At 37.8% G+C, this 27,380-nt stretch overlaps 1 protein-coding gene across 1 annotated transcript in view; it reads left to right on the top strand.

Annotated features, from left to right (window-relative positions):
- Nucleotides 1-27,380, top strand: part of LRIG3 (leucine rich repeats and immunoglobulin like domains 3) — a 43,243-nt gene that overhangs the window by 2,506 nt on the left and 13,357 nt on the right. The window contains exons 2-11 of the mRNA XM_075717946.1: nucleotides 5,048-5,119; nucleotides 5,401-5,475; nucleotides 19,520-19,654; nucleotides 20,290-20,433; nucleotides 23,285-23,428; nucleotides 23,753-23,896; nucleotides 24,320-24,463; nucleotides 25,647-25,727; nucleotides 26,398-26,469; nucleotides 26,839-26,910. Coding sequence (XP_075574061.1) covers nucleotides 5,048-5,119; nucleotides 5,401-5,475; nucleotides 19,520-19,654; nucleotides 20,290-20,433; nucleotides 23,285-23,428; nucleotides 23,753-23,896; nucleotides 24,320-24,463; nucleotides 25,647-25,727; nucleotides 26,398-26,469; nucleotides 26,839-26,910 — 1,083 coding nt within the window. The remainder of the gene's footprint in view (nucleotides 1-5,047; nucleotides 5,120-5,400; nucleotides 5,476-19,519; nucleotides 19,655-20,289; nucleotides 20,434-23,284; nucleotides 23,429-23,752; nucleotides 23,897-24,319; nucleotides 24,464-25,646; nucleotides 25,728-26,397; nucleotides 26,470-26,838; nucleotides 26,911-27,380) is intronic.

The raw sequence follows: 27,380 nt of genomic DNA, 5'->3' as shown, positions 1-27,380 counted from the left end.
TAGGGTGTAATTGCCAGCTTTACTGTGATTTTAGCCCAAAACACCATCTTCTGTGACACTGCCTTCACAGAAGGTAACAGTCCGCTGAGAACCGATAAACATTCGTAATGGTTTTGCCTACAGATAGTTTTGAAGTTAGATTTCGATTTACTTCCAAGATGCGTGTCCCGAGGTTGCAAGAACGTGGCTTTGTTAGAGCTGGTGTAGCGGAGCTGGAGGCGGCGGGAGGAGCAGCGTTGAGCGTTGGCCGGTGTCCTCTGCGTGTGCAAACTCCCGGTGGCACTGCCGTACCCCTCGCCAGGTTCACCGAGGAATGCTAAAACTGTCAGTGGGGCACGAGGGAAAGTCTGAAAGATGGTTTTCACTTGTGTTTGTATTACATCTTTAGTATTTACATTTTATAAATCCTCTAGTTCTCTACCAGAATTGCCAGAAAAAAGGGCCGTATGGTTTTCACAGCTGTTTTTCAATATTTTCCAGACTAAAACTTGAACATAGCAAGCTGATTTATGAGTCACTTTGGATCAGTGTCTTAAAACAGCTACAGCCTGGCTTTTTGTTTTTCAGCTCTCCTGATTTCTGCTGAATTAGCAGCTCTATAGGCCCCAGTGGGACTGATTAAGAAGCTGTTGCTGGATTTGCATTTTAAAATTTGACTTGGGGCTCAGATTTCTGAGTTCTCTAAGGAAGACGATGATAATTGTGGCTAAGTGTTGTAAATTAAGTTAGAGTCTAAAAGTTATATTTATAAAATGTGTGAAGAAACACTTGCCCTCTGCCTTTATACATTAGGCCTTCCTTTCAATTTTTTATCACACGAACATTGATGTTCAGAGTTATGTTTCAGCTTTCGAACACAGAGACTTGTGAGTTATGAAAGACGGTCATACAAACATAATGGAATATAGAAAATAGTTTCATAAAACGGGTTCTTAAAGGGCCTCAAAAACTATGGCATGCTTTTTCAAGTGGAGGCAGTTCTACTTAAATGCCCAATCACTTTTATTAGAAATCTGAGGTGAAGAACAGGTATATATACTTTTTATTGTTACAAAGAATTTCTTAATATAAATCTGGTTTCTGAAGTTTCTGAGTGCATTCACTGTTATATCTTTCATGGCTTTTGAAATTCTAGTAGCAAAAGTAATCACAGAGGAGACTTTCTCCCCACTTGTAATGTGGTTTTAACAGACAAGGAAAATTCAGGAATGGAAAATGCATAGTAATGATCATAGTGTTTTAACGTTGTCAGTTCTGTTTCTGTGAAGGAAAAATACTGATTCGTTTTCAAACCTTTTCTTCATCCTTGTTTTAAGGTATGTTGAGAAATGCATTGGACTGAACTGTACTTGTAGCTTTGTGGCAGGGATGATAGATTTATATATTTGAAAAATGCCTCAGATTCAGTGCTTGTAAGTTTCAGAAACTTCTATAGTCTTAAGCTTCACTTAGAATATTAGTAAGAGACAGATATTTTAACTCTTGGTTCACTCCAACCACTCTGATTTAACTTGAAATGTAACTTGCAAAGCTTTTTTTTGGGAAGTTTCTCATGACAATGGCACTGAAATAATGTTTAATAAAACATTTATAATTCATATTTTATCCAACAATTGGTAGACAAACATGTATACAGCTGTGTGAAACAAGTGATTCAGTATTGTCTGTTTATTTTTTTGTTGTTGTTGGTCTGCTTTGGGTATTTTGCAACTGTGTTTGACAACCTGCTGTAAGTAAACCAGGAATATTTAGGTATTTTTTTAAAGTAGGTGCTATGTGGAAAATCTGAGGGTATCTTTAGTGTTAAAAAAACAAACACAAAAAAAAAATAGTTTGAAACCTAGCGTAAGTTGTTACGCTCACGGTTGCCTTGATAGACTCCAGATGGATGTGAGCTTGAGCTATGAGTGAAAGTGTCTGGCTCCAGTGTGGTGATCATGCACAGCAGTGGTTGTAATTGCAGGATTTTTATAGTTTAAGGACTCTGCCAGATTTTTTTTTTTTTTTTTAACATGTTATAACTCCAGCAGAACAAATCTGCTCACGTCTGTTACTGTCTGGTAGGTCCTTTAGGCAAACATGTTTTAAATAAACCTTTTGCAGGGTTTTTAGATGAAGTGAAGAAATGCAGGTTTGTAGCACTAACGTTGAAAGCTCTTTGTTGAAATAATTACTGATTCCTAAGTCGTGTCTGAAGCATGAAGAACAGTAACATTACGCACTAACAGCCATAACTTCACTGAATTTTGGCTGTTTATTTGCATAGTTCTTATAATCCCTACAGACTAAAGCCAAATACTGAATTAAGTTTAAGGGTAAAAATTGTCTCTACTCTGTCTGCTTTAAAGGACCAAGTTGGATTCCCGTCTAGATCTTTGTAACACCATACTTTTTCAGTCTTTATGTTTAAGAATGCAGTATGAGACTTTCAAATCTATGCAGCTAATATCTTCAGGTGTTAAACAAAGGGATTTTTCTCCAGTCTATGGCCAGATGAATGTTTGCACTGTATTTTTAAGCAGTGAATGATGCAGTCCTCTAACTCAAGTGTGGTTAACCTCATTTACAGGAGAACTTAAAATCATAATGATGAAAGTAACGTTTGTGGGTTTTTGAAAATGTTAACGCTGTATTGGTTTTCCATCTTTAAGAGGAAAATCTGTAGGGGTTTAGACACCTGGAGGAAGGCGTGGATATGTATTGGGTGCTTGAGTCCAGAGCTGAGTCTCGGAAAACATCTTCTCTGTGGCCACCTGAAGGTGGTGGAGGCTGTTCACCTTCTCTAGGTGTCTCTCCCCCAGCCCCCCCCGCCCCCCTTTTTGTGCTGGAAAATGCCTTTCGCACCTGAGAGTCTGCCCTGTGCACACCCCTGCACAGCTCTGGCTTGGGAAACGTAGCATTTATCTCCTCCCTGCCCGTGGCCGTGAGCCAGGTGCTGGGGCCACAGCTCCGCAGCCCGCCGGGCCCGATCCAGTTGGCTGGCTCAGAGCACGCCTCGTAACCGAGTACTGGTGGTACCCCTCCTTATGCCCGTGTATACCTGAGATTATTTTTATTTTTTTTTATTTTTTTTTTTTTTAAACTGCTGACTCCAGGGAAGAACAAAAGGGCTGATGGAATTGCCCTGGGAACATGCAACAAGTACTGCATAAAGCACCAAGCAGCTGGGGGAGTCTAAAACGTTTTGCCGTCCCCATGTGCTGTTAAGAAGCCTGGGTGCCTGGCTGGGTTGCAGCGTTCCGCTTGTGTCCAGGGAGCTGCAGTGGTGGGTGCAGAGGAACAGGAGTTCTCTGGATCTGCAGTTTTTCTGGGCTTAGTCACAGAGCAGAACACATAGCACAGACCCTGAACCTGGCTTGATTTAAGCCAGTTCTGCTCTGTGTGCAGTAGGGATATGCTGATCATCAGGTTTCTTCACTTCCAGAGCTGTAGATGGAGAGTGGACACGTCCATGGCACTCAGGCCTGTGTTTGGCATGCTCAGCATAGGTGACTGTACTGAGTCATCCACAAAAAGTAAGGAATCCCGGAGCTTCCTCATAGATTCAAACTGAAATACACTTCATGCCCCCATGGCTTGATGAGGATCCCAGGCACGTTGGATGACTGCTCAGTGCTTAATTAGCACAGGGAAAAGTGTCGCAAAATATGAGAAATTTCTTTGCCTTTACCTGATGCTGCAGCAACTCGCTGCTGAAGCGTGCCGATGCAATTCTTTATGTGTCTGCACAGGGAACTCCCACTGGAGTGAGTTGAGGAACTCCTTAAAAATAGTGCAGTTTTTGTTTGCTGGCTTGGATAAACTCGGTGTTACAACGTTCAGCAAGTGCTTTGCAGATGGCTGAAGGGGTGCAGGTGAGGTAGTGACAGGCGTGTAGGATGGGAGCAGGAAGGTGCATGTTGTGCTGGATGAGGGGCTGAGAAGGGGGAGGTCTTCAACAGGGCTAACCATGGTTGCAAGATCAGTCGTGAATCTGTACCACTTGTGCAGATCTCTATAGATGTGCGAGTTTGAGTTTCTGTTAATTAGCTTCTCTGCCTTCTATTATGTGGGCACTTTTTATTTCTGTGATGTTTCCAGTACTTCTGAGGCTACAGCAAAAGTTTCTTAGGACTCTTTATTTTATAGCGTTGTGAAGCATTCGTGAGGACACATGGTAAAGATGCATGTTGTCTGTAGGGAAAATAATTTCTTGACAGTGGTCAAGAAAGTGGGTTGCATTCTTGGTACCCTGGCTTGTTTTGTAGCAAACACTGCAAAGACACTAACAAGTTTTCTTAAAAACTGCATCAATATGTATTTGGGATCTTCAGTGCAGAGTGACACATGCGAAGAGCTCGAGCTACTTCAAGTGCGATTAAGCGTGGTATTAATGTGACTAGTATTACAGACATCTTAAAATTCAGAATAGAATTAGGCCTTCCTGTGCCTGTTTTCTTCTGATATTGCTTGTTCGAGATCCCCATTAATTTTGGTTATGTAGGAATGGAGTCCTGGATTGTGTGAAAGCATGAAAATAGAATTGAGATTTATGGACAGTCCTCGCTGTGTACTTAGGATCTGTGTGTTGCTTTAGAGAAGTAAGCGAGAAGAGTAAATGATACAAATACCATGACTGACTCAAGGAATGAGACTGTCATGAGTCTTGGTTTATAAATTTTCCTTCATAGGCTAAAGCAAAGAGGTTGCTTTAGCTAGATCTTTTGTTACAAATGGATGGGGAAGAGGGGTTGTTGGTGGCGTACATAAGTCAACATCTTAAGATGTTTTTCATGGGTCCTAGACAGACCCCAGTGAACAGTTCTAAATTGTTCAGAGGTATGGGAAATACAGGAGATTCTTTGACACTGCTTGCAGTAAGGTATTTACACTTATTTATACCTTGTATACTCAAATTTGAGTTTCTATTCTAATTTTGCTAGTATTAAAAAAAAACCATTTTTTGTACTTGGAAACAAATGATAGCATATTTTGGATTGAAATTATATTGCTTTACCCAATATTTCATGGCAAAACTGACAGGCTGTTTATTTTTGTAACCTCATAGGGACTTAAGTCACAACAAATTATCTTCAATCAAGACCAGTCTCTTGGATCACCTTCATAGTCTTCGGGAAGTGTAAGTTAATTTGTCTTAATTTAAAAAAAAAAAACCAAAACCAACAAAAAACACCCAACCAAAAAAAACCCAACCAGTGTTTGTGTATGCTAATTGTATAGCTATTTCTCTAGGGATAATTGGTTGAACAACAAAGATGTTTGCTGTTCTGATATTTTACACTAACTGAAACTGGAATTTTTTTTTAATTTTGGGGTGACACTGTTAAGCAGTTTAGCAAATCCAATGTACACACTTCTGATTAACAACAAAGCTGACTCTCCCTTTTCTAATATTAATAGGAAGTTGAACAACAATGAACTGGAGATCATTCCAGATCTGGGGCCAGTCTCTGCAAATATAACTCTTCTGTCTTTGTAAGTAGATTTTACCCTTGTCTCTAGTTAGTGGAACTAACTCTACAGGGTTCGTGGAAATATGTGCATTACAGAGATTAAAGTGAAATAATTGGAAATAGAGCAGCTTGTGGTTAGGAAGTTGATTATGTCATATTATTTAGCAGGTTGTTTAAAATGTGTGTAATTGAGCTTAATCCTTGTAGTTTTTATGCTTCCATCGGATACAAAGACTGCATTAGAATTAATTTATGTTGTGGTAGTGCCCAGAAGCCTCAGTCCTGTTGTGCTAGGCACTGTACAAACATTAGTAAATGTTATACAAACTTGTACAATGCAGACTTGAAAACAAGAGTTATACTCTATCATTACGCATCTTGGCTGAAATCCCACTTGCGTTAAATCATGGCAGAATTCCATTAATTTCAGTGGGCAACATGGGAAAATCGCCTCGAGATGCAGCTTCAGAACAAGTATCTAGGTTGGAAGATTATTTGCCAATATATTTAAAATGTCTTTTTGAGTCCATTTTAATGTGTGGCGTAATTTTTTTATGGCTGCAGTTAATACATATAATTGTGATACACGATTATGTCTATGTTCATTGTTTTGTTTGAAAGAAATTAGTAGGTTGCTTGATGTGGCATCTGTAACACGGGTGTAAAGTTGTAAAAGGCAAATAGGACCCATAACCAAAACACTTGATTTTAAAGGAAATTTTATTCCTGAGCATTTCACTTGAAATCAGTTTGATCTTCCCCCCCACCCCCCTCCCTGTGATCTAATTTTTGTAAAATATTCAAGGAACTGCTAACAAAAATAGTTACTATCATACTATTAATTGGAAAAAAGAAAAGACATGTTTTCATGTGTAGGTTTTGGGTTTTATCAATGGGAATCTAAAGTGTCTAAAGCTAGTAATATGTAGCCCTCTGGCCAAATCCTGCCCTCAAATACAAATTGCGAGTTAACTTTCTTGAAGAAACCTGAAGGGTTAAAACAATACAGTAAACTTTGGAAAGCTGTTCAGTTAATTAAATTGATCACTATTCAATTGCTTGCATCTGGTGATTTATAGGGGTTTGTTTTTACTCTAGGCCCAGGTCAGCTAAGTCAGCTGGTGCAGCCGCTGTGTCTGGACTGCTCTGTTTGAATAAGAACTAAGTGACATTTGATACTGATGTGGTTTCTTACAGATCAGAATCAGAAAAGAATGAAAGAAAAAGCAGATGGTGTCTGACAAATAACTGTTGAATTGAAGCAAATCTTCTATTTTGCATTAGTGTTGATGTTATTTTTACACCAGCATAGCATTTTGTATTTCAGGCATCTAATTGATATAAAGAACATATTTCCTTTTTTTCCTTTTTTTTTTTTTTTAAACACCTTGCTAAGGTTCTTTTTACCACAAGATTGAAAATATTGGCATAATAAAGTAGTTTATATCCTCGTACCTTACTTCCGATGAATATAAAGTTGAGAATTTGCCTTAGCATCTTCTCTAGTCTTTCTCATGGAAACTTAACTAGTTTACATGAACCTGAAGTCATCCTTATGGAGCTGTGCAAAGATTTTTGTATTCCTTTGAGAGAATACATGAAAATCAGTCACTGCTGGGTTAGTTCCGTATCCTTAGGTCATTAGTTTGGTTCATTTACTCAGGTGGTCAAACATGGAAAAACCTTTGTTAGATCTGTGCTCTGCACTATATATAATGACACTTCAAAGAAAAAAAAAAAAGAAAAAGTATTTCTAAAAGCTGTTGTCATACTACCAATGCAGTTAACATTGCCCTGGTTGGGTGCTAGCTTGTTCTTGTTCTAATTTCCATTACTTCTGTGTGGTGTTGGGAAATAACTGAATATAAGTGTGCTCCAGCTGAGATTTAATACCTATTCTATGACCACAGCAGAGATTCCTTGAGACTAATATGGTAGAAATAATTCATTAAATAATTTAAAGGTTTTACATTAACTTATGAACGTCAGTGTATAATAGTTAAGACAATTAGAGTTGTTTGTTCTGTATCAAAACGGATGTGCATAGAACATAAAATTAGAGAGTGGTATTGCATTGTTCAAAAAATAAAGCATCTTGTTTCTTTTGCAAAGGTTTCTGTTTAAAACATCTTACAGGTTGGAAGGAAGTTATGTAAAGATGTTAAATCTCATTTTACAGAAAAGAATGTAAAGAGGAATAAACGTACAGCAGTTGTCTGGCATAAAAATACATGCAATATAGTGGTATCATGGACAAATATTAAATCTAATGATACATTTTGGTTTTAGAAGTGAAAAGAAATGTTCCCTTATTTTCTCTGTGTTGGATGTTATTTGGAGGGTTTGAATTAAACTGAGTTAATATGATAGCTGAGTCATGCGAGGAGAATACATATGGAACAATTAGAATATAATTTTTAGAACCACTCTTCAAAGAAAAACTGTACTTGAAACATCTGATTACTTCAGGATTTTAAACTTTTATATGAAAGGAGCTTGTGGAGCCTTTCCAAAACAAACCACTGTTTCCTTGTTGAGTCTTTGTTCTGACTTTCAAATAATAGCAGAAAAGACGGTGCTAGTCTTCTGTAACTTGATTTGATTACATTTCTTATGAGATACATATATGTTGGTTCATTACTGTCAGTTGAAAAGCCAGTTGTCTTTCCAAGGAGTCTTCCAGCAATGCTGTGGAAGTGGTGGTGCCTCCTTTCTTGCCAAAATCTTCATTGTTGAAGAAACTCTTTTCCTGCAAGAATTTTTTTTCACTTCTTACTACTTGTCACTCAGCTGTGGAGCCTTAGTTTTACCTGTTCTGCAAGAATTTTCTTGCCCTTCAAAGGAAATTACACTGTTGGTATGTCTCCAGTGAATAATAGTGCAGGTATCTCCATACAGCACTGTATGTCTAAATTCTTTGAGCAGTATAAACAAGCATGGGTGGATTATCATGTTAGTGTAGTTTCCATTTCTGGAGCTACCTCATTTCTAGCTATCTAATTGATATTTATCTAGCATAGATATTTACATGCCATTGAATTATGCAGGGTAAACATACCCAGAGCAGTAGATGTTCCCAGTCTCATGGTCACGGTCTGTCTGTAACATGAAACGATGCCAACATTTTGTTTTCATGGATGCCAGTTGATAGTTGAACACCATGGGAGAGAAAAGTATCAGGCAGGCACACCCCCACCACCACCCTGGAAAGACCTTATGTCTGTGTGAAGGAGTATACAAGCACATGCAGGCATACTCATTACATGGCTGGAGATGCATCTATGATGTTATTCATGTGACGGGTATATATATCTTGTCACATGGCATAGGAGAGCTTCTGAGCCTCCTGGGAATCTGGAAACCGCTGTGAGCTAAATGGGTGGTACTTTGGCTAAATCTGGTCAGGAGGCCTTAGGTTGTGAAGCTGGGATGGTTTGCCTGACACTAACAGATATAATATGTTCCAGACAGAGCAAAGAGTAGGGTTGATCTTCCCTACCCTAAATTCTTGAAAGTTTGACATTGTAAGTATGAGTTACGAACTGTAGATCCCCTTCAGGATGAGTGGAGAAGAAAAGGCGCTCTCTGAAGTGATATGTCTTCCCTAAGATAGTTCAGATCACTTTCCTGCTGAAGCCCATCTAGATACCCATTTCAAACTACCTTTTAGATGTCTCAAGTTAGGTTCCTTTTGAAACATCTAGCCAATGTATTTGGGTGTGCCTGTCTTACAGTGATGTTACTTACAAAGGTCTGTTTGCATCTTTCAGCGTGTTTGACCATGTAAGTCAATTATTTGAAATTGAAATTGCAGGGTGTTCTTTTTGCTCAGCCACCCAGCTCTTTTCTGTCTTCTGTGAGAGAAGGCAGGAAGAAAGCAGTTTACCAAGACAGAGAGTAGTTCAGGCATTTGCCAGAGATTGCCAGCTCTCCAGTCAGCACAGCAGTTCTAACTAGGAGGCCAGGTCCCCCCAAGCGCTGGACAACATAAGCTTTTGGGGAGAATACTGGATTTCACAATGGATTACCACAAATACATAATATACAGATGCCACGCACAGTAATGGAGTTGTATTTATTCCTCAAAGTAAAATATCTTAGGTGTTTCCTAATTTGCATTCCTGAAGTGCTTGTAAAAGCAGTTAAATTAATGTAGGATTGTTATAAATGGTTGTGGTAGAAAATGCTGCAGGTCTTGGAGAATAAATAAGTTACTTCTCATTGTTTCTAGATAGGTGGATTGCTTTTGTGTCAGGTAAAGAAATGGGCGCTAATGCCCTGTTCCAGGAGAACAGGCAGAGGTTCTGAATTTGGTTCCCATTCTAATGGCATTCCTTGTCCAAGATGTACCAGTCCTGTCCTACTTACCCTGAAAATCTGCTAGAATCTGTGGTGTTGATACATGAGAAGAAAACTGGTATTGACTTTACAGCAATGTCAGACCTAAAAGTTCTGTACCTAGGCTAAATCCAGAAATAGATTGAAGCCAAGCAATACAAGTATAATAGCCTTGTATAGAAGTCGTGCATGGTGTTTAACTACCAACTACCATGTGCATAGGGGTTTTATTTTGAAACTCTTCAGAAAACGTTAACTACTTTTAGTGTGATTAGTGCTTTGTAAGGAAGAGAAACACTGATTTGCAAATGCTGCAACATTATTTATGGTTTTGTTTAAGGATATACAGTTAAATAAGAAACCCATGCTACTTTACTTGCAGAATTTTTAAAAATACGTAATTGTAGGCATCATCCAACATCATCAGTGTACTGTATCCTTAAGTACTGTGGAAAATGGAAGGCAGCAGTGACTTTAAAAAGAACAGCTTTGAGTATTAAAGTATCCTGCCTCTCCAACTAAATTTTACTGTTCTTATCAGAATGTATATGTAGAACTAGAATTAATATTAAAAAAATATGTTTCTTATTACCTACATCTAGGATATGTTATATAGTAATCATCTTGCTAATCATCTTCCCTACAGATGGACCTGAAAAGCTGTACATGCCAAAGTCTCTAGTGTGTATAGTGAAATTCTAACATAAGGCTAGCTTTAAACGATGGAGTGTTTTAAATAAACTTGTGGTTTTACATTTTATTGGATAGAAATTATTTTATTTAGAAGCACTGGTGCATATGTTGCAGGTGATTTAGATGGAAATAGCCGTGTAGCTTATGTTGTAAAGATTAATCATGTTAGTCTAGAATACAAACAAATACTTGGTGTTACTAAAGCCAGAGCAGAAAATACAAAGTTCACGATGCAGAAGTAGAAGGAGCATGGATGATTCACAATCCAGTAACTTTTTTCAAGTTTTACATTAATATGTGGTTTTATTAGGTTCCCACTTCTTTCAGAATGTGAAATCTTCTTTTCATAGGAGACATATAGAATATGCAACATGGTACAGGTCTTCCTCTGCTACCTTGAGAGGACCCTCCAACCCCACCTGTACAGGAAGTCTTTGAGGCAGTTAAAACAAGTAGTCGCATGGCCATTCACTTTTGAATTCCAAGATGATGAAAAATGTTGCCAATATTGAGGAGGTTTCTTGAAATGTGCCCACCTGTTTTGTTTGGTGCTGGACTGAATCCACAGGTCACTTTTCTGAAGGCTTTCTACAGCCTGTGGTTTGTAATGTCTTTCTGTTGGTGTATGCTGAGTTTAAATGCATTGGCTTTGAAGACACATGTCTTGTGTCCTGGTAAATTAAAGGTAAATGAACAAAAAGTATTAACAAAAAAGATTGGTCAGGAGATAAAATGGGACAAAAGGACTGGAAAATAGCCAGTCTTAGGTGACTGCAGGGGTCACAAGTTTTCATAGTAAGCAAAATTGCTTCAACTTTAAATGTAGCTTTCTGATCAGCCACTATAAAATGACTCTGATTACTTGATTATTAGTCTCGGGCCTTTGGTGTTCAATGAACACTTCTGAAAAGCAAACCTAAAAGCTGAAAGTGAATTGCTGTACTGAAAAAGTACAAAGTAATTCTCTTCAAAGGAAAAAAAAAAAGTAAAATTAGCTAAACCATCAGCAATGATTTGTTTAAAAAAAATGATTATTTTGATCACTGAAAACAAACAAAAAAACCCCCCAGTGAATGTCTAAAAAGTTTTTTCAGGTCCAGATGGTAGTGTTTGCTCTAAATGGGAGGTTCTACTTGTTGCTCATCTAACCCACACAGCTGCAGCAGGGAATTTATTGGAGAAGATGTGCTAGTTTTAGTGTATACTAGGCTTCATAAATAAGCTCTGAAACTTTAAAATTAACTTAATTAGAAGAGCCCAGGTTTAGCTTTGTGTCTTCCTATATTAGCTCCTTCCTGCTACCTTGCTTAGTTGTTCATTAATCCTGATTTCAGTCATCAGTAAGATTTCTTCGGTGGACTGCCACACTTTGCTCCAATCTGAATAAAATCTCATTGATGAAAGACCTGTTTACAACGTGGTGGTTTTGTGAGATTGGTAAAGCTTTGTGCTATCAGGCAGCGGAGACAGAGCTAACTCTGATGCGATACAAATCTTTAGTATGTGGAGCTTATGATACTGCAGTGTCATTATCTTTACTTACAGGGTTTTCAGGGTGAATGGGGTTGTTCATGCTACCTAACTTCAATATGTAATCTGAAAAAGGATTTTTCTTTATAGCTCTTAAGACTAAGTAAACTAACTCTTAAGTTGAAGTAGCTTCTCATAGATCTTAGCTACAGAAGATGCTGAGCTTGTGACTAAGATTTGTAAATTCATCTGTATTTCAGGCATCTTTGTGTGTGCTTCCATTCTCCTTACCAGGAAGAATAAAATAGTCTTACCTTTTTCATTTAGGTGGGGAATTATAGAGCATATACTGGTCACTGATTTTCATTCTTGGTTAAAAAAAACAAACCAAAACAAACAACTCGGTTGCCAAAAAGATACTCTTCCAAAATTTGAGCATGCACTGTCGCATTCTAGCTTTGATTAATCAACATACAGCTTAAATACTTATCTAACTTGATGTATAAATGTAGTTACTAAAGAAAAGTGGTGATTAATCCCTTACACTATGTAGAAGGGATTTTATTTTTAGTATTGTGTGTCCATTTCCATTTAAAATATGGAAAAGTATATTTAAATATGTTTTGTGATAATGGGCATCCCAGATCATGCTTCAAAAAGTCATGCTGAGAAGTAAAATTAAATTAATTGAAGGAAACATGCAAAATAGATTATACATTTTCCCCAGGTGGCAATGTAGAAATAAGTGTGATAGTTTGCACTGTGTGGCAGTATCTTAATAAGGAAAACTCCTGTGAAGGGCCGCCTGTACAGATAGAATTTTTTTTGTAATCCTTGTTTGTAAGATTATTTGGAATAGGGATAGGTGGGAGAAATCTGCCTCTTTGTCATCTCACGGTAGGCTGGGAGTGGAAGCTGTGTGTAAAGTCCAGGTGAATGCTGTCTCAGCTAGCATTTAGAAAGCTACAGTCACAAGAAAGAAGTTTAGATGCAACTCCTGAAAATGCAAGCTTACATTCAGTAGGAGTGGATGCCTTTCCCTTCTATGCTTGCCAGAGAAAGTGGTATTGTGTGTTTATAAAGCTAGCATACTAAGCTGAAGTCTGGCTCCCAATATTAAGAAAATGTTGGTCAAATATTTTACATCCTTGTCATCTCTTCAGCTACCACTTTATTATGGGAAGGATTAAGATTTGGATGCTGCCTGGAAGAATTTGTTTTGAAGAAGGATTGAAAGAAAGGATAGAAGAATGCCAGACTGGGCTTTGGGCATAAGGCTACTTGGAGAAGGTCCCAAAAATGAGAGTGGTGGTAAACCATGTGTGACTTAGGCTGAAGTTGCGAGCAAAAAGCTAGAGCAAAGAAACTTACTGGAATTGGTTCTTCAGTCTTTGACATTTGGTGTGGAGACTTAAGAGGAAGTACATGACAGAATTTGAAAAGGAACCTGTCTTAGTCAGACTTGCAGACACGGAAACTAGATTTTTATGGCAGCAATTTAGGCTGAATGATGGGAAAGGGAAGAAGTATGTAGAAACTCAGAGTTTGTTGTAGCAAAAGGCTAAAGTCGTGAGAGCCTAGATAAATGCTTTTGCAATGAGAATGGAAAAGAATGCAGATTTTATGAGCTATTTGCAGTGGAAAAAAACTGCCATTTTCTGATCAACAGTGTTAAAGAAAAAGATGAATTACAAAGAATAATAATAGATCACAAAAATAGAGAACACTGTTCCTGTGTGACAAAATGGAAGAATGGTAGGAGATTTTACCAAGGAGGAGGTGCCAAGTTGTAAGGCATACAGTACGGAGAATGAAGGAAGTCAGAATGAAGTTAAGACATCAGGCATAATTATTGGGGTTATATCTTAGAGAAGTGGTAGGTGGTTATTGCAATAGAGCAGTGAAATGTAATGACTCAGTCCCTTGAGTGAAATAGAAGTGGACAGGAGAACATACCTCAACATCTACTAACAGTTGAGATTAAGAGTAGATCTGGAAGGGTGTGCAGTCTGAAGTGCCTAGACTTCGGTCTGCACCCTCCAAGAGGGAGGGTTGGCTCTGTAACAATAAAGGATAGGTGTTTTACTTAACTAGGCTATACATCAGGTTAGAAATATGATTTATAATATTGGAGGGCATTACGCTGTTTTTAATCTAGGTCATACTTATAATTGTCCAAGATTTTAGCATCAGCTAACAGTCACAGAGTACACCAAGTCTGTAGTAGGTTATTATTCCTGTTGTCAGCTCATGCTGAAATAGCTATGTCTGCATTGCTTTTGTTTACCTTCTTTAAAATAATGAACTTACTTAGCATGTGATAGCCAAGTGACTGTGTAACTTGTGATTATTTTGGAAAGGCCAGAAGGTGTAATGGAAAACAGATTCCAGGTTATCAAGAAGAGAGTTTGGAAGGAAGGTTTAATTAATTACATATTGGTACTATGACTGGAATCAGGAGAGAATGGCTCTGGAAGTATCATGTGTTTGGAAGTTTGGATTTGCCTCTGTCTTCTTTTTGATGATGAAAATATCTCTGATGCCAGAGTTGCTTCATTCTGCATCTTTCTCTTCCCCTTTTCCCTGTTTATGTTTGGTTTAGGAATCAATAAACCTTTGGTCTCAAGTTTTGGATGGGGTATTGGTAGCCTACAGGGTTCTGAGTTTTCATTTTCTACTTTATCCCTGTATACCATAAAAAGCACAAAAAATCAGAGATTTACTGATGTCTGGTTTGAGAGAGCAATGACAGGCATGGATCATGGAATGAAGGAGACCTTCAGAAGAAAGAACAACTGCTTGCCGCAAGGAACGTGAGAAGCCTGTGTGCGAAGGAGGCATCAGCCTTGTTAGACCTACCAGTAGGACTGGAAGTGAGGCAGAATCCTGGCTTTTTTCCTGGCATCTTTGTCTTGGAGAACAGGTTCACTTGAAATATTTCTGTATCTAACAGTTGCAAAGATTAAAAAAAAAAAAAAAAAAGGAGGTTCTTAACTCAGTGCAGTTGGGTGTCTAATGATGAGAAGAGCATATAGTCCCATTCATATCAGGGGATTTTTGTAAGGGTAGTGTTCAGCTTGAAACCATAATTACAATATTTTAAGTGACGTAATTGTTCATTACAGTCTGGCTAATTTTAGTAGTCAAATGAGTATAAATCGGAGGAACAAAAAAAAAATCTTTTTTTCTTCTTGTAGGAGTTACTGAGGCTCTCTTTTGGTATGTGCTCCTTAAAGTTGTCCAGCCTTATCCTAAAAGCCACAAAACATGAATCTTCCAGCACTTTCTGAGGAAATTTATTACAGTTTTGGTCTTTCATCTTTACTATCAATTTTTTTAGTTTGTTTTCTTAAATTTTCTTCCACTCAAGTGTCTTGACATCATTGTTTCTTACAAGAGCTCCAGAAGTCTAAAGGAGTTTGGAAGGGCAGGAGGGGAGTGCAAGAAACAATAGATGATATGCCAGGAGTCATGTGATGTCAGTGGGTGAGTGGAGGGAAGAATAGGTGAAGCAGCCACAAAGGTTTGAGGAAATGCGAAAAAGGAGGCTGTGAGCTGTAATGGCACATAACAGGCCATGCGCTACGTGCTCGGGTGTGGACAGTCACATCTGCTTTGCCTGTGCTCTGACATGGCTGCCTCCAAGCCAGCTCTTAATCTGGAAGCCATGTAAACAGAAGGTCAAATTAAACATCTATGAACGCCAGCATCTTGGCTTCAGCACTGCTCAGAAGGATATATCTAGCCCTAGCAGAGTGCTTTTTTTCTCTTTACATATCCTCTTAGTCTCTAGCAAGAGACTCCACTATGATTTCATTTGCCTGTTCGTGAGGCAAATTCAGTATATCCTCCCTCTCAGGGCTTAGTTGAAGGACAGGAGATACCATCGTAGTCCAGAATCACACAGATGTTAAAACAGTTATTTCACATCTAACAACTTTGGAAAACAGGCTGCACAGGCACAGCTCTCCAAAACTGTCTTTCTAGACAACTTGTTTTTTACCAAGTTGTTCCACCTCCAGACTCCTACACATGCTCCATGTCAGGATCATGGTGTAAGATAAGACTCAGACATTCTCAAAACACGGCAGATCAACATCTACCTGGAAGAAAGAGTTATGCTGGAGAAGAAAGTGCAAGAGTATTATTTTGTGCTGGGATTTTGAATAGAAACAAAAGATAGGACTTTAGGTCTTAATGTGTTTCCAAGTTGGGGCTTCCATGTTCTAGGATCAGAGTAATGAAGGTTGCATACATATTTCTCTTGCTTAGAGAACATTACATACTGACAATCTTTATCAAGAGATACTTAGTCATACTATCTTAGATCTTTAAAAATTGGGGGGGTTTCAGCACGCAAGAACTATTATGGCTAAATGGTGTTAACTACATCCTTAACAAAATGGATATGGAAGTTGCTGTCCTGCTTCATATTTCCCCAGAGGCAAGGAAAGTACAAGCTGATCTGTCAGATATGTTGTAGCTGGTTATATAGAGTGAATCTTGAGATCGTGATTGATAGGACTGTTACAGATGTTTTGGCCTAGTGGTGTGGTTAAAGTCATCAATGCTGAGACAGAAAGCTAAGGTTTGTCATACTTGTAATTAAAAACTGATACTCTGTCTTAAGCTGGTTTTCACACAGGCTTATGTGAAAATAATTAAATTGGTCTGCATGAACTCTTGGGTTGTTGGGGTTTTTTTTTTGCTGCCAGTCAGGGTGTAGGCACTCAAATTGCAAAAGGCATGTTCAAATGTATGCAGGTATTTTTGGTGGTTTTATCTGTTTTCCTTGGTGCTCCTGCTGCTTTAACTGTAACAGAAGTTCCAAGGAAGCTGCAATGTGTTGCTGTTCCTTGCACATGAAGAAATTGTGATCAGATTGCTGCAGGCCTGCTTGTCTGAGAACTCGATGTGCTGGTTCTCTTGTTGCAGGGGATCTCTGTTGCTCTGATCTCCCTGGAGGGTCTGTGAAATGAAACCAGTGCAGTGTGTGCAGCACCTTTTGTCTGAGCACAGTAGTAACAGCACTTTGCTGGAAAGTTGGGGTGTTTTTTTGGTTTTTTGGGGTGTGTTGTGGGCATTTTCTTGGTTTTGATTATTTTTTTCCACAGTGAACAAACTTGTATGCCATTGTGCTGACACAGAGGATACTGTTTGGTTCTACCTTGACAATTAGATAGGCTTGCATTTTCAAACATGTCCTTGACTAATTTTGATGGTGATTTGGCAGTTACAAGGAAGCAGATACATTGTTTTTATTTTATTTAAGTAAGTGATGATTGTGAAGAAAAATCAAATTAGTTGGGACTTAAAGTAGAACTATTTGGATATGTTCAGCACTGGATAATCTCCTTCTAGGTGTGAATTATGGCACTTAATATTTTTTTTTGAAGAGAAGACTGGACTGGGAGGTTAGGGCGGTAAGGAGTGAACCATTCAGATATTTTGCATTCGAGTAGCTTCTACAAATATGAGTAAGCAGGAAGGTGCAGTGAGGGCTGGTTTGATTTTCATTGTGAGATGGACTAGGACTTTGATGTATAGCTCTGTTTCAGTGAACAAAAGAAGTTACTTTCTCCACACAATATGACCTTACCATCACCAGAAAAGAACAACGTTCTCTGAAACAAACAAGCTATTTTTTTGTTTGTTTGTTTTTGTTGTAACCTGGTCTGTGTCAGGTAATTTGCCAGTTAGTGTAAGTGCTAATCTGTACGCTGTGTAAGAGTTTTATTCGGTTCCATTAGGTCCAACTAAATTTTGTAATACAGGGGCTATTATCCTGCCAGTTGTGAGGAATTTCTGTTTTATGGAGCAGTGCTGACACAAAGACAGCACTGTGCAAGCCATCTGTATAACTGAACACTTTCACACTGCAATTTAGGAGGCGTGCAGTTCAGGAAATTGCTGACTTCTGCTGGAGCACACTTTTACTGCAAGGAAAATTTTATTCGTCACTCAAGTAATTGGCAGTTTTAATACCTTGTTAGTAATTACCTTATAAACAAACTAATGCATAAAGGCAAGGCTCTATGACCTGTTATCTAACTTGCAGTGTTATTTGGCCAGTGGAACTGACACATGGTGGTGGTGGTTGTTGTTGTTTTTTATTAAAGTAATTTGTTTCCATTTATTATAAATACTTTCAGCTAAGAGTTAAAAAAAATGCAGTGTACCTCTACCAGACAGCCTGAGGAATGAAACATGATACAAGCGCAGTGTTGGAGGGGCTGCAAGATCACTTACCCGCTCCCACATGTGGTCAGAAGGACCATTAATCTAACTTCTGGTTCAGTTTTTGAGTCAGGACTTTTTTGTCTTGAGCAGTAATCCCCCCACACCCCTTGAATATGTGAGAATTGTCCATGCTATCCTAAATGTGTGGCTTACTAGCTTACTATTTGATCCAGAGCAAGTATTTCCAATAAAGGCAAACAACTTCCAGAATCAACATTCTTGTTGATAGTTTTACTGAAATTGCTTTTGCCTGCAATCTCTAGGAGCTGGGGAGAGCTCCTAAATTTTGATCATTCATCTTACTAGGTACAGAATGTACCACAGCCAGAAGTGACTTGAACTTCCCAAGGTAACAAGGATCATTTTGGGTTACAATCATTTAACTGGTCGTTATCCGTTTTTCCTTATGTACCATTAGCCCCAAACGAATAACCCGATTAATGTTGCTGATGTGCGTGTGTGATTCCATACATTATGCAACTGGGATGGAAAAATTGGTATGTTGCTGGGTATGAACATAAAATACGATCGCTGGAAAAAGTATGTTTCATTGGAAGTGAAAGAAGGGATGTTCCTCCCTATCCCAACTAGGATACCCGTGTCTTTAAACAGTTGCAGAATTTTTGTTGTGGAACTGGGTGTGATGCTTAGCTGATGTTTGACCAGACCTGAAGTCCAGAACCTCTGTAATGAGCTGTAATAAGCACAAATATTATTCTTGCGAACTCACTAGAAAACTGTGTAGATGAAATACTAGGTCTAACTGCAAAATTATAGAATGTCTTTTTCTGAGGGGGCGCACTGTCATCCATCTCCCTTAATCTAGCTCTGTTTTTATGGAAGTTCAGTCTGATTTTCATGCTGTAGGAGTTTTCAAAAAAACAAACCACAGTGTTTAGCTACTATGGTGTTAATTTGGTTAAAATAAAACCCAAGTCTAATCTGATTTCGTTACAATACTGTGATGTACTGTTGAATGCAAGTACTAGATATTTCTACCGTTCAGAAATAGATGATGATAGAATTTTACATCTTGTTTTGAAAGTAATGAATTGCAGTAATTGGATTATAATGCAATTTTTTTCATCTTGTTTGCTGGGAATATGTTTTAAGAACTGTTGATAAACACATTTATTTACAGCATTCCAATTGGTGATTTGGGATGGCTAGAAATGAATGTTGTGTCTAGAGAACATACTTCATTGGTTTTCTTTAACTAGAAATTATTTTCAAGTGGGGGAATTAAGAACTAACTTTCGTCAGTCGTGCATCGTTAACAAGCATTTACTCTGGACATACTTTTGACTACTGTCCTTAAATTTCAGGACCAATAACAAGATTGCCAACATCTTGTCTGAACATCTGAAGCCGTTTCAGAGTCTAGAAACTTTGGACTTGAGCAGCAACAACATATCAGAGCTAAAAACATCATCATTTCCATCATTACAGCTCAAGTATCTGTAAGTAAAACTTAGTATTACTTTTTTTTTCTTTCAGGTTACTTTCAAAAAAACTGTTGGAAAACTTAGATTGACAGCTGTTTGTTAAGGTATTAAATCTTCTTTCAGTTAGACATGCATTAAATACTTATTCTTTCATCTGTTGAGTTTAACATAAGCTGCTAACTTGAATACATGAGTTGTTGCAATGAGATGTTTTAGTTCATAAAAAGTGAAGGTCATTATCTTGAGATGAAACTGTGTCTTGAGAGAAATAGTTATGTAACAAAATGAACTTAGGTTCCCCATGGTTGGGCTAGTCTTGAGTTACATGGAGTTTGGTGGACTTTTTTTGAATCTACCTTAATTCTTATTCAGTAATACTGCAATGCCAGAGCTGTACTGAGTGAGAATAAAGTAATGGGGTTGCAACATGCTATCTTTTGCCAATAATACACTCCTGCAGAGTAGAGCAAAATGTTGGTGGTGAAATACTATTTGACCATAGACTGAGCTGTCAAGAGCTCTAATTAATATGATAAATGAAATTCCATTTATCAAGGAGTAGGCAGCGCAAGAGCTTTATGTTTCACCACTTGGTATTAAGAATTTATTAAATAACTGTAAATTTAACCTTCTAGACATTGTTTCAACAGGTACATTAACAGTAACCGAATAACCTCCATGGAGCCTGGTACCTTTGACAATTTGTCTACCACACTTCAAGTATTGAAACTGAACAGGAACAAAATTTCAGCAATCCCTCAAAAGATGTTTAAACTCTCCCATCTGCAGCACCTGTAAGTGCAACCTACAATTGACTAATTGTTTTCAGGTTTTCCAAAGCACTGGCAGTGCTTGAACTTTAGCCTTTAATTTAGTCAGAGGCAGAGTGAGACAGACGCAGAAAACATATTACTACAACCCTTACTAACTGCATCTTTGTACTGAACGAAACTAGTCTTATATATTGGTTAGATATGAATGGTCTTTGTGTTTAAAATTGCGGTTGCCTATTAAAAGAAAAAAAAGACTGGAGAATAGCAATATATATATATACACACTGTTAATAGCAGTATTTCTTTAAGAAAGCATTGGAAAAATACTAAGTGAAGTAAACTTACATAGTTCACTATAACAGTCTCTTACTTATTTTGTGCTTTCGTGGTGAAATTGATTAATTTGCTTTCAGAAGGTAAGACAATAAGCAATCTGCTTGAGTAAATAGACCTCCATCAGCTTCACTGATACAATGCTGTCTATAAATGTTTTACCTAATAAATAATTGTCCTGGTTTTGGCTGGGACAGAGTTAATTTTTTTCCTAGTAGCTGGCTTAGTGCTGTGTTTTGGATTTAGTATGAGAATGTTGATAACACACTGATGGTTTAGTTGTTACTAACTACTGCTTATGCTAGTCAAGGACTTTTCAGCTTCCCGTGCTCTGCCAGGTGCACAAGAAGCTGGGAGGGGGCACAGCAGAATAGTTGATCCAAACTGACCCAAGGGCTATTCCATACCATATGACGTCATGCTCAGTATAGAAACTGGGGGGGGGGTTGGCCGGGGAGCAGCGATCGCTGCTCGAGAACTGTCTGGGTATCGGTCAGCGGGTGGTGAGCAATTGCATTGTGCAACACTTGGTTTGTATATTATTATTACTATTATTATTATTGTTATAATATTGTTGTTATTACTACTACTATTTTACTTTATTTCAATTATTAAACTGTTCTTATCAGCCCAAGAGTTTTTCTCACTCTTACTCCTCCGATTCTCTCCCCCATCCCATCGGGGTAGGGGGAGTGAGCGAGCAGCTGCATGGTGCTTAGTTGCCGGCTGGGGCTAAACCACAACAATAATAAAGTTATTTAATATGGAAGAGGATGGGGAAATATCTTTTTCCTTTTCTTTTTTTTTTTTTTTTTTTTAAACTTAGAGTGCAGGAAGTTGACAAGAGGATGGGCTAGGACTGCACTTTGTCAAATCCTGAATAATTTTTTTCCATATTGGATAGTAAGGAGTTAAAAATCATTAACTCTTAGCTTAACCTTGAAAGTGAAAGGTCATAAGAACAGTGAAGCATTAGGATGCTTGACACATCTGGAAAGAGTGGATGTGTCTTTTCTGTATACAAATGCAGGAAGAGTTTGACTCAAGCCTCAGTAGAAGAGTGTGAGAACAGTCCTGCAAAGCTCAGGATTTGTTAACAATCTTAGCAGACTTTCAGATCTTCAGATTCAACTGAAATTTTGCAAGTTGGTGATATTCTTGCCTAAAAAAGTTCTACTCATTCACAGTTTAATCGGTAGGCTGACCTAGTTATGTTAGGTAGCTAATCTGCAATGAAGGTCAAAAATTTGTGTTATCACCTAAAAGAAGTGTTCAGAGGAGGAGTGGGGAAGAACTGACGGCTGTGCTTACTGAATATTCTTCACTGCTTATGCATGTTTAAACACAGGAGGAGGAGTAGGGTTCTCTATTGGGTATGTGTTATCAGGTAGGGTTCATATTGGGCTACCAGAGACAAAAGCTGAATTCTTACAAGACTGAGACCCTGAAAAATAATGTGGTGTAACTATGGAGAGAGAATTATTTAGGCCTTTACTTCCCATGGGGAAGTAAGTTTTGGAAGGAGGGTATTCTTCTTGGTTTGGTGGGATGCAGGTTGATAAACCTGAGATCTTCTTGAAGGGACAGATGATCACTCGTTGTATGAGGGCCTTTTTCTTAGTGTTGTCTAATCCTGTCTCTTTATACTATGTATCAATCGTTGCTAATAAATATAACTGTTAATTTAGCAAATGACAGCTAGTTTAAAATTTACCATTATAAAAATGGTTAACATGGTTCTTTGTGTCTATGTGAGGCTAGACTTCCCCTTTTTGCATAGCTCATAAAATCAAAAGCTGCCTGGGGTTGGTGCAGGGTTTGGAGAGTTAAAAAAGACTAAAGCCAAGAAAGCGTTGTGGAGAGCAGGAAAATAGAAACTATTGAACGCTACTGTCGCTGCAGCTTGCCTTCCAGCTAGTTATGCCTTACAACTCCCTTCCAGGATACACATTGGTCCCAGCTTCTGACCTACAAGGGGTGCGTGTAGTGGCAGAAGGAGGAGTGCCAAGACCACTTGAGAAAGAGGGAAGGACCTATTCATAACTAGTTGTGGAGAATGAGGGAGAAATGTGTAATGAATGCTTGACTCCAGATTAAGAAAGAGAGGGATCACCCAGGATATTTAATTTTGCCTAGTTATCACAACTAAAAATTTTAACTTTTTCTTTCTGACTGATTAATGATTGCAATTACAAGCTAACCTTAATGGCTCTACTGCTGGATAAACACCAGGAACATGCTTTCGCTTTTGAATTTGTGAACAGGACTAACCATGACATTCTAGGCCTACAAGGATTCTTTAAATCTGAAAATCAAGGAACTACTAAGTACTTGTCCTCAGTATCAGAAAGGCAGAACAGTATTAGCATGGTTAAACATAATGTATTACAGTAAAATGTTTGATTTTTATTACATCTTGTCTCTGTTGTTTTATGTGCAAGAGAAGCATTTAAATAAGGTTTGTTTTCAGAGAGGGAAGAAAGATTGTTGGCATGCAGGTAAACTTACTCTGCTGTAACTGTAAATTTTATTGATGCAGGGAACTGAATCGCAACAAAATTAAAAAAATAGATGGGCTTACTTTCCAAGGACTTCCAGCTTTGAAATCATTAAAGCTGCAGAGGAACGGGGTTACTAGGCTCATGGATGGCGCTTTCTGGGGATTAACCAACATGGAAGTCTTGTAAGTACCAACTTTCTGCTGATAGATTCTGCTGATAACATGCTAAGTAGAATTGTGCAAAATGAATAGAATTACTTGATAAAATTTAAAGATGTTTCTGAATTAAATTGTTCTAATGTGGTTTGAAAAGCAGCAAGCAGTCATTGGTGAATGTGTAGGACGGCACATTCTGAATGCATGCATACAGCTCTGAATGTAAATAGAAGCTGCAGCTATCTAGCCAGTATCATGAAGTCAGATGCGGACCCGTGGCAAAGCACACGCCACCGAGTTTCTGAACCTTATGTCTTTTATCTGTTTGTATGTGTGTGTCTATGTTTGAAGGCAGCTGGACCATAACAACTTAACAGAGGTAACCAAAGGATGGCTTTATGGCTTGCTGATGCTGCAGCAACTCCATCTCAGCCAAAATGCCATCAGCAGGATCAGTCCTGATGCCTGGGAATTTTGCCAAAAACTCAGTGAGCTGTGAGTAGCTTTTATTCTGTTCCAGTTTTGAAAGCCAGGTACATGCCAAAGCATGAGCTTCTTACCGCTCATCTGTGAATTTTTCATAACAAAGTTTCCAATGTGACAACAACTTTTTTGTATGCGAGACAGTTATATTTTGTTAAAAGAAGTTGAAGCCAACCGTGACAGTTTCATTTCACTGTGGTGGTTGTACTAAAACTGTAACAGTCATTTTCAAATGGAAGAAATTCATTCTGCTGTAATTTGTGAATTATCAGAAACGACACACGAGCTGTGCGATCAAAAATCGTGTAGTATAGGTTTTGTGATAGTTGTAAGGGAAACAAACTTTCTCGGCCCTTGAAAATTCACCTGGGTTGAACTGAGTAATAAGCACTGCAGCATAAACATTAAAATACATTTTTTTCCTTGAATATGCAGAGATTTGACGTTCAATCACTTAGCAAGGTTAGATGATTCAAGCTTCGTTGGTCTAAGCGTGCTGGTTGGACTGTACATTGGAAACAACAAAGTAAATTACATTGCCGATTGTGCCTTCCGGGGACTTTCCAGTCTACAGACTTTGTAAGTTGTCAAACTCATTTTTTAAGGTCAAAAACCTTAAGAAAAACCCTCAGTGTTTATAGATTTTTTTTTTCCTTATGAAATATACAAGAACCTTTTGTCAACTTTCCCAGATCAGCATATGTTTTTCTTATAGTAGGATTTTTTTTTTTCAGAATAGTTGGGAGAGGGAGGACTTCCTCTTTTGTTAAGTCTGTGCACAATGGATGGTGGTAATTATGATACGAACTTTCAGTGGCATTATTATGGGAAAGGCATGTCTCCATTCAAAAGCAGCAAGCAGCACTGCTACCCACAGCTTTAGGGATCTGGATCATAGTTGTGGCTTAACCGAATCAACATTTTCCCTCATGGTAGAAATAAGTAATACACAGTTTGAGTTTTGTCTTCTATGGATGCTGATGCTTGTCGTGACTGAGCAATTGCTTTAAGCATTTGAGCATTTTTTGAAGTAGCATTTCTTAATGGAAGGGGAAGAAAGAAGTAAACTATATTCCACTTCATTAAAATCTTCCAACTGTGTACCATTGACCCATCTGTTAGCTAGATGAGTGAAATGGTTGCCTTTCCCTCTAGGCTTTGAAAAGGGTGCTAACATTTTACTTTCAGGGGCTTGCTCACATACTCACACTTTGGGCATCTAGCAAAGATGCAAGTCAGAGAGGTGTGTATGCTATGGTTTTTAAGTATACAGAGAGATATAGATCATAAAGAGAGGAATTCAGAGGCTTGTGAGGTGTCTAGGAATTAACAGTTAGACTTTTCCTCCTAGTCTTTTTTTTCCCCCCTCCTTGTGTATTTTATTTGAAGGGGCAACAGTTGATCCCTTCCTATGATGCTCCTTCTCTTATGATAGCCCTGTATCTGAATGTAGTTGTAGGGGGAATGTGGGTTTGTTTTCTAATGATTTTTAAAATTGTTGGGTTTGTGATCTTTTCAATTATCAGTGGAAAAAGTACTAATAGCCTTCAAAGTCTGTCAGTAAAAATTGAAATGAAATAGCTAATCAGGAAAAGCTCCTCTTAAAAACCAACCAAACAAAAAAACCCCCAAACAAACAAGAAACAACTTACCAGAAGGCTATTTTAGAAATTGTTTTAAATGATACATGCTCTTGAAGAAGTATGTACCTTGTTCTTTTTAATAGCTCTTGTGGTTTGATTTCCCCTCCCCCCTTAAACAGGGATCTGAAAAACAATGAAATATCATGGACTATTGAAGATATGAATGGTGCCTTCTCTGGCCTAGATAAACTTAGGAAGCTGTGAGTATTGCTACAATATTTGTATCTCATCATTCCTTAAAAAAATTATCTTAGGTTATGTGTATTTCAAGGGACAAGCCCAACACTTAATGATGTTATATTTTCCGTAGCTGAGATGTTTGGGGTTTTTTTCTCCCTTACCATTTTGTTCTCTATAAAATACTCCTTTTCTAGAAAAGAAATTCCAGATTTTTCGAGTCAAACTTATCTGAAATATTTTAAATATTACTACTGTTTGTGGAAACTCTTCTCAAAGAATGAGGGTTTCCCATCATAGGAAGTAATAAGTGCATTAAATGACAAAGGCATAGTGATGGGGTAGTCTTTGATAAAGTAATGCAGCATCCAATGGAAGTGGCGTCATTGCATTGAAATTTTCAAATGCACATCTATGAAACAAGAAGATGCTTATGTGTATACATTTAGAATAATCCATATCACTGAACTGTACACATTAAACGTCTTCTAAAATAATTGTAAAATCTAGATGTTTACTCAAGGGGAATAAATTAGTATCTTTTAGAGGTGAGACATTTTGCTGCATTGGGGAAGGTTGAATGGTGAATATTAGTCACAGTTTAGCAATAAATGCCAAAAATGCAATTGTTCAGCTCAAAAAATGCTTCCATTTTATTGCATCTTTTTTGCATCATGTACATATATTTTTCAGCATACTCCAAGGAAACAGGATTAGATCCATTACAAAGAAAGCATTTTCTGGTTTGGATGCACTTGAACACCTGTAAGTAGTAGAAATTCATATTTAATTCAACATTGGAAAAAATGAATTTTTATACTAATTGAACTGAAAGTAGGACTAACAAGCTTTATTTATGACTTTGAATGAAATACACTTACCCTGGTTGCTACTGTGATCTTGAGAAGGTTCTTTTATTTTGGAGTTATGCTGAATATGAATGTTGGAATTAATGCAGAAAGTGTTACATATTAAGCATGCTATAAAACTCCTTGATCCTGTCTCTTTAGTTTTGGAGCTAGGGGATCCTTTGTATATCACTAAGGTAGCAAACTATTTCTTGAGTCTTAAATACATTCAGTTTAATAAATTACTCTTTCTTTCTCTAATCTTATTTTTCTTTTTTTTTCCTAGAGATCTAAGTAACAATGCAATTATGTCAGTTCAAGGAAATGCATTTTCACAAATGAAGAAACTCAAAGAATTGTAAGTTTCTATCTAAAGACATCATCTCTATTAAATATATATCCATATAAATATATAAATAAAAGCCTTATAAGATGTTGCCTGATGTGATGATAAACTCCCACTGTAATCTCTGTGAAGTCACGCAAAAAGGGTATGTCAGTGTTTTGGGGTTTTTTTTTATTTTTTATGTGATGATTGTATTTAAGTGAGATAGTGTAGGATAGGAGGCGTTCATTTTCTGCTACATTTGGTGTCTGGAGTCCTTATTTTAAATTGGCTGATCTCTAATAGGTATTAGATAAGGGAGACTTTGATGTAATGTGCTATAAGACCAGCAGTGCTATCACTGAGCTAAAGCTTACTGGACCAGTAAAATGCAGTGCTGTAATTCTTTTGTAAAGACCTGGTTGTCAGTGCTTGTAATTGGGTCCTTCTATCCTGTAGTAGCAAAGGGGCAGATCTTCAGAGAAGTCATGAAGCGGTCACTG

Source organism: Pelecanus crispus, chromosome 1, assembly GCF_030463565.1.
Source record: "Pelecanus crispus isolate bPelCri1 chromosome 1, bPelCri1.pri, whole genome shotgun sequence".
Classification (NCBI taxonomy): domain Eukaryota; kingdom Metazoa; phylum Chordata; class Aves; order Pelecaniformes; family Pelecanidae; genus Pelecanus; species Pelecanus crispus.
Note: the sequence above shows the minus strand (reverse complement) of the source record. Positions and strands in the feature narration are given on the sequence as shown.